Source organism: Saccostrea cucullata, unplaced genomic scaffold (genome assembly GCF_032062105.1).
Source record: "Saccostrea cucullata isolate Sc308-1 unplaced genomic scaffold, CSIRO_AGI_Scuc_v1 ctg482, whole genome shotgun sequence".
NCBI lineage: Eukaryota > Metazoa > Mollusca > Bivalvia > Ostreida > Ostreidae > Saccostrea > Saccostrea cuccullata.
Window position 1 is genome coordinate 313,715 of NW_026932110.1, and position 12,808 is coordinate 326,522.

Sequence of the window (12,808 nt, forward strand, 5' to 3'; positions counted from 1 at the left end):
TATTAATTTAAAATCCACAAACTTACTTAAGTTTCTTTCGATTTCTCTTAAACTATTTTCCTAAATATAATAGGTTTTTTGTTTCAATTAAATTAAATTTAATTGAAACAGGTCCCATCATTGAGATAAATTTTGCCTGGAGTCACCAGTACAAAACAAAATCCTTATTTCAAAAAAGTACGTGTCCCACGGCTTTGGTATTTAAAAAAAAATATCTGTCCCATGCCTTGAGACTTATAGAAAAAGTTATTGTCCCATGGTTACATCTTGGTGTTTCAAAGATATGATTTTTTTCGATTTTTTTTTTAACTATAATGAATATTTCTCTTGGGTTTAGTACTGTAAGTCATTGAGAAAAAAGTTTGTGTCCCATGAGTATTTAATGCTAAAAATGGTTTTGTCCCATGGTTTTATTCGATGAAAAAACATCTGTCCCATCATTGTGATAAATTTTGCCTGGTCCCTTATGATTTGTCAATGAACTGATGAAATAGCATACATAGTTTACATTTCAGACCTGGCAAAAAAGATTATTGTCTCTTAGAATATCATTTTTCGATATGCATGGATCTTCGCACCATTTTCAAGGCCGTAACTACCATTGAGGCAAGTGAGGCAGATGCCTCATTAAAATTTTAGAGCATTGTGAAAATTGAAATAAAAAGAGATTTATTTTTTACTTTAATTATGTGGTTAAAATAATATTTTCAATTTTCAATGTGTCAATTTCAGTAAACCTGTAAAAAAGGTGTGTCATTATTGTTTGTCGCATGTAAAGATTAATAATAATTAAAACTTTAGTTTTAATTTGTTTGTCTGTTTCTTTTTTATTTTATTTTAAATTTTTGTTTTTGCCCATTCCAAGATGGTTTTATTAAGATGCCACCACTTAAAACTGCAAATTTTACAGCAATACTCGGCACTCAGGGCCTTTGACCAGCGAGCTTTTTCGTGCAAGCATATCGATTTTGCAACATGGGACCTCGGTTTTGACGGTCTCTTGTCACATGCAATGTTGATGAACATTCAGCATAAGGACAATATATTTTACATTTAGATAGCCATTACGATTGTCTTAAATTTTGGGAAATCCCGTATCCCCAGAGAACCCCCTCAGAAACTTCTATGAACTTGAGACTCGGGTGGCCCCCAGATCCATTGCCTCACTAAAACTTTGAGCCTAGTTACGGCCTTGATTTTTTTTTTAAAAAGTCCATCTTAAAATTTTGCGCAAAAATCAACAATTTTTTATTATATGAACAGAAACATGGGAAAAAATACCCCAAAAATACCCCAAAATACAAACTGCAACTTTATCAGTTTTCTGTTAACATTTTTACATCTTTCCGAACAAATATTTTTAAATCACAAAGAAGATTTAAATGAAACTATTCATTCTGCAGGGACGTAGCAACCGGGGGGCCGGGGGGGGGGGGGGGCTGGCCCCCGCACTTTTTTCCCGAATATTACCTTTACTATAGTAAATGTTTATTGAAAGGATGGTTGGCCCCCCCACTTTATACCAAAGTATAGTGATATAGGGAAAAAATAGGAAGTGATAGTAAGTTGGCTTCGGAAAAGTTGGCTTTATCAGTTTTCTGTTAACATTTTTACATCTTTCCGAACAAATATTTTTAAATCACAAAGAAGATTTAAATGAAACTATTCATTCTATAGTGCACTTTTTTCCCGAATATTACCTTTACTATAGTAAATGTTCATTGAAAGGATGGTTGGCCCCCCCACTTTATACCATAGTATAGTGATATAGGGAAAAAATAGGAAGTAATAGTAAGTTGGCTTCGGAAAAGTTGGCCACTACCCCCCCCCCCCCCCCCCCCACGAAATAGGATTTTCGAGTTTGGGCAACTTTAAATTTTCTCAACTTTTTCAGGTAAGTAAGAAAATTTTTTTCTCTGGTTGGCCCCCCCCACTTTCAAAAACGATGCTACGTGCCTGTTCTGAAGATTGTGTAGCAAGTGTTGAGCGAAAGACATCAATACCACTTTATATATTAAATATATGACAAAGTGTGTTAAATTATTATAATATTACAGCTCGATCCAGATCAACTAAGTATACCCGGTATGTAATATGTAGTCTTTTTGATCAGATAATGGTTCATAGTGCATTGAAAAGAATTACGTATTTGTGGTTTGAAGAAATAGATATATAACTATAGCCCGGCCTCCCATCTCCCTTATGCTCCCTACCCCACAAAAAATGTTAATATTATATCATATTAAAAATATATATGCTTGGTTCTCTCCCACGAAGCAGCACATACTGATGTTGATAATCCAGACACACACGTCATGTACTGGCTGACAGATAACAATATGTGCCAACAATCTTGGCATATATGTACACATTTATAACAACTAATTAATTATGACCTCATACTATTCTTCAGCAAAGGATAATTAGATATTTTCCCTTATAGTACAAAGTGATCCCACCTCAAAGCTAGTCCTTTGGGCTATGATTCAAAAAGAACTAGAGGTACTGTGAGCGATGAGCTCACTAAATGATACCCCCCGCCTCCCATATGGTTTTAACTGGTGAAAAAGTCCATGTTTTCCTGTGGCCGGGAAACCCAAAATATGTGTCGGATCAAAAAGTAAAATAGGAGGTGCACAATGGCAATATGTAATAAAGATTCTGTGAAAGTTTCATCAAATTTCATTCAGTGGTATGAGAGGAGTTGCGGATAAGAGATGGGTACCCCAAAGCGTAACAGACGGACGGACGGACGGACGCACGGACAGACTGACGGACGTACAGACGGGCGGACGGAAATACCGAATACTATATACCCTCCCGCTTTTCAAGCGGGGGGTATAAAAAAAAATTAAGCTTCACTTCTTGAAAGTGAACTAAGGATGCTTGCATGATACGTATGACTTATTATGATCCTACGGTTATTGAGAAGATTTTCAAATATACCCGGTATTTTCCATATATTCATGAACTTTAAACTACATGGCCCTGGTCTATGGCTAGCCCTGAGCAAAATGATTTGACCTTGAACCTTCTCTGCATCGAGAAGCTTGCTTATCACAGGCCTGTTAAAAGTAATTGCAGGTTAGTGTGTGTGTGTGTTTCTTGGGGGGGGGCAAACATTTCAAGCTGGGGTGGGGAGGGGGTTACACCAAAAGTTCAAATTTACTTGACAAGAAAATAAGCAAATAAAAAAAGTTATAAGATGGTTTTATAGAGGTGGAACAAGTATATAATATAATATGATATCTGTTGTCTATATTATTCTATATATCGGGGGCACCCTATGGCCCATTGTGGGATACCCTCATGTGATCTCTTCTTTTACTCATCATGAGTAAAAGACGAAATCACCCGTGGGTATATATTCGAGGATTGCCTATAATGGCCTTGATCACTAATTTTGACCTGCTGTTTGATCCGTTATTGTGGCTCAAACCTTTCTTGTAAGGGCTATAAGTTATAATCCAAATCTGACTGCATAACTAATTTTTATCTTTTCTTTACATTACACACCAGATTTCTGATTCTCCTACTTCTGTTCCAAAATTTTTAACAAACTTATCTTTTCTTGCTGTAAGATTTTTATGCAGCTAGAGTTATCTGCCCTTAGATTCAAGAAATGTTTGTTTTGAATCAATTCAAATATTCATTACACCTCAATAAACCCAAATAATCAGATTGAATAATTTACTTGCATGTATATACCCTTCTAAGTAAACAACAGTTATTTATGTTCATCTGAATTTTATTTCAACATTTTCCCGGGGTTGGGGTGTGCACCAGCTACCCTTTATGATAATCAATAATTTAATATTTAAACCTAGTAACATATACAATATAACTTTCTCAATATCCAAAAAGCATTTTCCTTGTCAATAGAGGGTTTACCCACAGGATATCAATAAGATCAGAGCAATCTAAATACACATGTATCTCATAATGTGGAAAGACTATGTTGTTAGTTTCACATTAACACTGAGGTAAGCCCCATCACACAGTAAATACTGTAATGTTTGAGACATCAGTCATGTCACTTGACATAGGAAAATTCCACCCAGATTCCACATGGAAATCATTTGTGTTATGTTGGTTATAATTAGAGAAACAGTTTTGAGCACAGTTTCTAAACTTTAAAAAGATCTTGTCTGTGCGAATTAAAAATGCAATCCCCTGGAATTCAAAAATAGAAGACAAAACCTTGGAGATTTCAACAATAATTTTATTAATTTATATTAATGATATACTATTTTTCTTGGTAAATGACTCCTGAATTAAATCAGCATATCAAATGAAAAGCATTTTCCTATTATGTACATGCACAATGGAAGCAAGCAAGACTTGTTTTCAAACACTGAAAATTCACACTGCCATTTGTAATCAAATGATATAAAAGAAGTTTGGGAAGAAAACCTGAATGATATCACATATACTTAACAACCTGTTCATTCTATTTTGTTCTTTAAATTCAAAAATATTTTCTATTAAAGTATCTGAAATTTCCTGTGAATAAGTTATACATTTCTTATTTAGCATAAAAATCCATGTACATGAGTTATATCTGAACATTCTTATGCACTAAGACACATTTCTGTGTAGCTGACAATTTCATTTCCTTTGTGTCTGGTAAAACCTTTAATTATAAAAACAGCCTTTCATATTGTTAAAATTAATTTCTACAATCAAAAATCCATATACCTGCTATATAACATTTCAAACAGCATATATTACATAACATCGCAATTTTTGTAACATATTTGGAGAAATATGGCAATTGGTATTGAAAAATTGAGAAATAAATCTACACCTAAATGTGAATCAGAATGGTTAGTAATGAGGCCATGGATATTGAACAGTGAGTTTGAATGCACAAAAAATGTAAAGAGAAAATGGCAAAGGTTTGTGTTATAATGACTGTCATCCTAATCAGACACACTTGTAGAATATCACAATCTCTCCCAGAATCATGAATGAAGTCGTCACAATACAGACAGATCCTAATCAGTATTGGCAAGACAAAAAAATCTCCCAAAAACTTCAACAAAGACAATGTACAAAGAAGCTTAAAAAAAAAATTGCTTACACTAAAAATTTTCAGCTCTAAACAATGTTGTCATGAAATACTGTAAATTTTTTCCTTCTGTTACAAGTGGGACTTCAGTATTTGATTGATAAAAACTAACATGGTCCTTGGCTGTTGATAGATAAGTAAAATATCAGTTGGTACAGAGGCGGGCGAGGTAGGCAAACCGTGCAACACAAACCTAGAGCTGTCTAACGACACAGACATTCAATGCCCATTATATGCAAAATAACTAGATTTCTCAGGAAAGAATTTAAAGCTTGGCTTTTTTGTATGTACAATAAAAAGGAAATCAGCACTTACATTGTCTTCCAAACAACTTGCACATCAATGCAGTTGTAATATTTCAAATTAACAAGTCTGTCAAAGTGTTTTTTGTATATAATAAAACAGTTCTTCGTATAGAGTATGTCACTTAAACTTGGAATACTTAGGAATGTTGATTCAATAACCTTTCATTTATTCATTCAGTTACAGAAAAGTGCATTTTAGAAAATAGCTGTATAATGCACAACTTTTAACTAGAAGCAAAAGGAATACATTGGCTGTATCATAAACCTGTACTACAATATACATAAAATGGAATAATTAAAATATCTTATTAATCAACATGATTAACATGAAAATCTTCACCGTAAAATTATTTCATATATTACATTTCTAAAAATTCTCCAATCTTATGTATTATTCTTTCCATTTATATATACAAATTTATCACAATAGGCAATATTTTACTGTCATCATTATTAATTCAACTTGGTTAAATTCTCCAATTATTTTCTTTATATACCTGAATATTCAGATCACTTTACTACCTAGGTTGTTAAATCCCTTAAAACTTTGATTTTTGTCTCTATTTGTCAAATAAACTCTTAAAAGACATTCAGCTTTCTCTAACAATCTTCCATCAATCAAAACCTTGAAAATTCTAATCTACAACAAAAGAACTCATACTGTCAAAATGCATGATCGAAGATGAAAAATGATAAATTACAGTAAAAAAAACACCATAAACTTCAATAAATAAAACTATTGCCCGCCCAGGTTTGTAGATTAGTTTCCCTTGGCCTGCATCACACATGATTTGGTAAGAATGTCAAAGTTCATTGGCAGTTTATGGATCACTGAACAAAGGTTGATCTGCTTCAGTAACCACACGACCTCTGACCCCCTGCTCATAACTTTTCCTTGGCTGGTACCCAGATAGTGGGCCCTGACTGGTCGCGGATCACTTCCTTAACCTTTGCATAGATCTCATTTGCCGTATCACCTTGAACAACAGCTGAAATAGACGAAATAAATTTTATTGCATCATTTCATAAAAGTCACATATGTGATATAAGTAACTATCATTTTAAAAACCTACTTAATTATCAATGTTACTTCCTAGCAAAATCTAAATTTTATGAAATGAAAAGAGATAATTATTATTTAAGACTTATTTTCACTAAAATCAAGTGCAATAATTACCAGTAAAGTATTCCCCGAATTCTTGTTCCAGTTTCATGGTTCTTTCATAGGTTAATCTGGCTTGTTCTTCTGTTATTCTCTTGTTCATATCCCTACAATGTACAGCTCCAATATAGAACGGTTACACACACAACACAGAAAGAGCCAAAGAAAGAGAACTTTCAAACCAACACAAAATTGTTAAAAGCGAAAATTTCACACAGAAATAAGCACCGTACTCAATGGCACCATGTCCCAAAATTGATTTGGAATTCATAAGTACCAGAAATGTGTTCATGCAATTTTAATACAAAATACAATCAAGTTAACCACAGAACAGAGTTCTACACGTAAGATTTCACTCCAGAACAAAACCCAGAGAAGCTGAGCAAACTGTCATACCAATGCTGGTCTTCTTGTTGGACATAAAGAGATCTTCCCAACTTACTTTAAAGATATTTTGTGAAATCTTATGAAAGATGGCATTTGTAACAGATTTTCTTTATATAAAATTCTTTTAAATAAATCCACTAAGGCAATGATTTCATAACAAAGCCAAACCACTAATTTCACTCTGAATGTACTACTTTTAAAATCAAGGAATCAAAAACCTTTAACTGTGAGTCATACCTGAGCCTATCAAGAGGAATGCACTTAATGACTACTGAAAATTAATTACAAATAAACCTTTCAGACTTACATTATGGATTCTATGGACTTGGGTTTGATAAGGATGGCTACTGGATACAGTCCAGCCACCTGTAGTCTCTTTATGGCATTCCCACTCACATCCAGGATACAGTGCTTCCCCTGAAAGACAAAAAGAAAAGTCAACATTATCTCCAACATCTCAAGCCATGGTTCAGAGTCTGCATATAGCTCTCTCCTACCTGTGGCCACAAGAAGTATCGTAATCCTGAATATTCATATTCAGCCAACGACAATATTTGTTTTCATTGCTATTGAAATCAACTATTAACATCAACAGTGTACAAGACACGTTTCATAAACTGCGATTGGGTATTGAAAGTTGTGTCAAAGTTCATTTTGCATCTATGCTTTACTCGCATTGGTCGATTTTTAATGAGCTACGAAATATTCTCTTCTCATTCAAGCACGGCCAGAATGGGATAGGAGTATACATTTCGACCATGGTTTGCAACAATACATTATCTCAAGTATTCATTCTGACTTGTAAAATTTGAATACTAGTATTTGAAAAGGTTAATATTCATCCAAAATAAAACTTTTACCAGTTGTTCTAAAAAAATATTTATAGAATTTGCTTTCAGTGTTGTCTCATGGCACAAATATGTGTCGTAAAAGATACACTTTAATAATATAAGTAACTTAGTGTACAAACTCTATACTACCAAGTCACCATAGTTTAGAAGCAAAACAGGATACAAACATCAATACAAACTAAGTACTAACCTTTTCTGCCACCTCTTTCACTGACGCTACACTGGTTCCATAGAGGTTCTCATTATACTGTCCTGCTTCAATAAACAGGTGATTTTGGATGTCACGCTCCATTTGTTCCCGTGAGTCTACAAAATGGTAATCTCGGCCGTCCACTTCGTACTCGCGCCGTGCTCGTGTCGTATCTACAATGACCAGTCAGTATCACGAGTTAATTGCAACAAATTGACTTGCGACATCTTGAAAGCATATTAATAAGTGGTATTTAGAAGAAAAAATTATTAAACGTATCAGTTCATTATTATGGATACTATTTATATTTTAAGAACACTTTTTTATTTAGTTCAAGTGAGACTTACGTGGAACACAACTGCCGAATTTGTCTGGGAATTCTGAGATGAGGTCATCGTTGATTCTGTCCTTTAGTGGCCCCAGAATGATGACAGGTCTGGTGTATTTCACTGTCAGTAGAAAAACAAAATGTGCACATGTAAACCAACAAATGTGCAAGAAATATACTTGAATTTAACTGCAGTTTTTTTTAATAACTGCTGAAATTATTGCATGTTAAATATACATATACCAAACATTACCATAGTGACAAAATACACCGATCTGCAGACTCTACATAATGGTATAACAGTATCAATTGGACTTTTTAAAATCTTGGTTTACAATTGGACTTTTTAAAATCTTGGTTAATTGGTAATATCCAGTAACAATGAAACTAAGATTGACTTACACTCCTGCTGCACTACAGCCTCGTATGACAGAATAGGTTCATCTCCACCTAGGGAACAAACAGAGACATAGTCACATGTAGAAACAACAGAAATTACCCTGTATATTTACTATTAAATTTTCCCAATTGTTCATGTGGATTGACCAAACATACAGAAATAGAAACTATTTATTCTGCTTTTATCTTAAGTTTCTTATATGAAGTGTAGATACAAATTCCATCCCGATCAATGTTAAGTTCTGTATGACATGTTGAACTTTGATAATTTTACCCCTATTGAACAGACAGGCAGACAGACAACTGTACTTACGATAGCTGGCCTCACTGTCAGCGCCACCTGAGAACAAAATCAAACTAGGGTCAACACACCATGCACATTTACACAACCAATCAACAACGTTAATAGCATGCAGGTTACCAGGCAACATCAAGTTGCTAGGCAGCATTAAATAAAAGCAAATCAATTGTCAACAAAAATTAATATCACTTCTTTTTTTTTCTTAATTAGCTAAACAAAAGTGAAAAAATTGTTTTTAAAAACAATGTAAGAAAGTATAAATTTTAAATCAAAACATATATATTTAGATATAAGTACACATAATACAAAATAAATGGGATTTCATCTAAGAGAAATTCGCAAAGCAATGAAGAAAAAATTGTGACTAAAAGAATTTAATGTGTTAGTCTATTTTTCTCACATTTATATTCTCTTTTTTAATACTGTATTTTATTTGGTTTATGCTTAATAGTAATTATTATACCTTTGATTGCTTTACTGATTTCTGTATATGAATATTTTGCTTGTAACAGAAGTACATGAATTCTGATTACATGTATTAACTTTGACTTTATTCTAGAATTTCTTTCTGAAGAAAATTTTAATCTCCAAAATGAGCAGTTGTTCAAGTAACATCCAACCCAACAAATATTCTACACATAGCTTTTTTTTCTTATTTCAAACACAACGTTAGTAACTTTTTTTCCCAACTAGACTTTTTATATTTTTTGTTAACTTCATTTGAAAGATTTGTTTTCACTTTTCATGTAACTTATAAATCTAGTGTGACAGTTATAGGTATATTTATCAGTTCATTTTCTGAAGCATTTACTGGCAGAAAAGCTAAAGAGTTACTGATGAATGGTGAAGTCTTCTGATTAAGTTCACATGTTCACAACATTAATCTCATGTAAAATGTACGTAAGAAAGAGTTTGTCTACATTTCTACTGACAATGATACTTTCAAATGTACATTTCACATGACTATATCATAATCTTGGGACAAGAACAGAAGCTAACAAGGCAAAGCAAGAAATTAGCAGCTACTGAAAATATTACCTTCAGCTACAAAAAAATCACAACAAAGAAACAAAATTAATGTCACTTCAAAGGAGTCTAAACTCTAAATTCTGCTGATAACGACTCTAAAGGAATATATACAGATATAGGTACATTTTATCCAACATTCTACAATTTTGAACTATTGAGGTCATAAGAAATAACAAATTCTGCTTTAAGGATGAATATAGGATTGTTAAGATCAGAGATATACACTGGGCATGCTCTGGACGTTAGACTGTCCGGTAACTTACGTTCGTCAGCACTGATGTCCTCGCCAACCGCATGGTCCTTGCTCTTCATAAATGGGAAATGTTTGGAAAATGAAAAATTCTTCTTTTTCTTCTCATTTGAATTGACATGTTGCACATTGCCATTTGTCTGTGAAAAATAAAATTCTTTATGCATAAAAACATCTCTCTTGTATATTACATTCTGACAAAAAGTGTTATAAACCTTGACAAAGTTGCAAGAGCACTCACATATTTAATTATATATTTTGTGAAAAAAAAATCACCTATCTGTTCGGTGTCACTAGTGTTCTTATATTAAAAGGGATCCAATAACAATAATTACCAAAGAACTGTAGAGCAAAACGCCTGTGGTTAACATTTCTACAACTTTCTTACCTTTTCACTTGTTTTGCCTGTAAATTTAACGTTCTTTAACCGTGCTCTTTCTTTTCTGTCTACCCTGTAAACAAAAAAGATTCAACTCAGCTGCAACATTCTTTCAAATAATATAAATTTCTATGACTGTAATGTTCTTTAGCTCTTCTGTATTTCAAATTCTAGTATACTGGTGTTTCATATAAAAGCAGTAGTTCTACATTACAATATCATGCAAAAATTACAAATTATTCCCATTCAAGTTTCTCTCGGGATCATTCTTACCGTCGTTTACTTGGAATGATCCCCATTCCTTCCTCCTCCCCGTCGGGGGTCACATAGCGGGCCTGCCACCACTCGTCATCACTAGCATTGGTTACATGGAGAATATCACCATACTTAAAGGCCAGGCCTTTACTGGGTAAACCACTGTCTTTTGTTGGTTCATAATCAAACAACGCTCTGAAAAACAGAAAAAAAAATCAGATTCAGGGTTTATTAAAACTTTTTACTGCAGGAGTAGAACCTTTGTAAAGAAGTATAACATTCTCTTAACTCTTTCAACACTGAGTAACTTATCAACCAACCCCAAGTACACTGAGTAACTTGGGGCATCACTAAACATTTCACCTTCCGTCACAAAAAATATTATAACTTCTATATTTCTTTGAATATTTTAATAAATGACACATCATTAGAAAGGTGAGGCATTTCTCTTTTAAATGATATAAATTTTATATATATATACAAAATTATTTATCAAGTCAAAAATACTAATAAAATTCATAATGACATTTTATAACGGATCTTATGCAATGATTTAATAAATTTGCTGCTATGAAGTTTCAGAATCAATTATGTTCTTACCATCATTCAAAAGAGAAATTATTTGCGAGTAAAATGATATGCAATATGTCAGAATTTATTTAAAAGTAAGTCCATAATTATTAATAAATAAAACAGGGTGTTTCAGGACATCGGAAGAAGTCTGGGGCATGGAAAACATCCTCTATTTAGGAGCCTTGATATTCCGATTCCGAGTCAACTTTCTCCGACAAGATTTCACAACATTGTTAATAACTCATATTTTTGTTGTCTAGAAACATCTATAATGTCTAATTCCCTGATTTTATTAAATCTTTCATCACCAGAAGGATCGGACATTTCGTTGTTTACCGCCATTTTGCTTTCTTCTTCGTTTTCTTTACTGATCATCTAATTTTCCTTTAATATTTTTTCGTGGTTTTCGCCATGTGGTCCGCCATATTTGTTAACAGATGTTTACATCATTCTACCCATAATTCATAGCGAAAGATTTTGCGCAGAGAACACTTTCTATTTCTAAGAATAAACGTTTTACTTTCAGTTTAGTGTCTGAGACCGATGTATCGGTCTACCGTGTTCCAAGACAAAATTTTATCAGACCGATGTATCGGTCTACAGTGTTGAAAGGGTTAAAATAACATTTTTCACACGTTTTTCAATCAATGCTAGAAATGAAAAAAATTCTGCTTTGCATGAAAAACAATAAATCTGTAAATAAAAAATCAATATATCTTGTTCTTAAAGTTTTAACAATATCCCTGTCAGAATCATTTGTACCTGACATAAAGTGTCCTTTTCTGAGTGGTGCGTAAACTGCCTGTACTGGTGTTCATCATCTGTTCCCGCAAATCCTGAATTTTGGCCTCAAATCTGTTGTACTCTGCATGGGAAAGGATTAGGGACATTAGTATAAAGTGGTGAAACCATCAGGTATGTTACCTTTAAACTTTCATTTGAAACTAAAACAACTGTCTTTAAACATAGAACAAATGTAAAAGGAAAAGCAAATCATCAAAAATGTTCAAATAAACAACAGCTTGTTTAATCTATTTGAATTTCAAATTTCCAATGCTAAATGTTGCTGTGTATGACAGAGGGAATATAAAATAGTTATTGCCCTCCCCCCCCCCCCCCCAATCCTTTGCCTGTGGAGGTTGTGTAGTGTCTGTATAATTACCGTCAGGTCGGTACTGTACTACCAGTTCCACTGTGTCCCCGGCCATCTTCAGGGCACCCGCTGCCTCTTCATGTGTGGCCATTACTAAATCCTTCCCATTCACCTACAACAAATTCACCAACATCAGTCTATGCATCACCTTTTATATCTCTTTACAAAGATATTT

The 12,808-nt window shown here is 33.4% G+C and overlaps 1 protein-coding gene across 1 annotated transcript in view; it reads right to left on the bottom strand.

Annotated features, from left to right (window-relative positions):
• Positions 1 to 4,201: 4,201 nt before the first annotated feature.
• The window catches only part of LOC134234476 (disks large 1 tumor suppressor protein-like), a 48,236-nt gene continuing 39,629 nt past the window's right edge, over positions 4,202 to 12,808 (bottom strand). Inside the window, exons 15-26 of the mRNA XM_062716555.1 lie at positions 12,643 to 12,745; positions 12,243 to 12,345; positions 10,926 to 11,102; positions 10,662 to 10,725; positions 10,287 to 10,413; positions 9,007 to 9,033; positions 8,697 to 8,744; positions 8,314 to 8,415; positions 7,967 to 8,139; positions 7,233 to 7,342; positions 6,554 to 6,645; positions 4,202 to 6,365 (exon numbers count right to left, since the gene is read on the bottom strand). Coding sequence (XP_062572539.1) covers positions 6,259 to 6,365; positions 6,554 to 6,645; positions 7,233 to 7,342; positions 7,967 to 8,139; positions 8,314 to 8,415; positions 8,697 to 8,744; positions 9,007 to 9,033; positions 10,287 to 10,413; positions 10,662 to 10,725; positions 10,926 to 11,102; positions 12,243 to 12,345; positions 12,643 to 12,745 — 1,233 coding nt within the window. The 3' untranslated portion in view covers positions 4,202 to 6,258. The remainder of the gene's footprint in view (positions 6,366 to 6,553; positions 6,646 to 7,232; positions 7,343 to 7,966; positions 8,140 to 8,313; positions 8,416 to 8,696; positions 8,745 to 9,006; positions 9,034 to 10,286; positions 10,414 to 10,661; positions 10,726 to 10,925; positions 11,103 to 12,242; positions 12,346 to 12,642; positions 12,746 to 12,808) is intronic.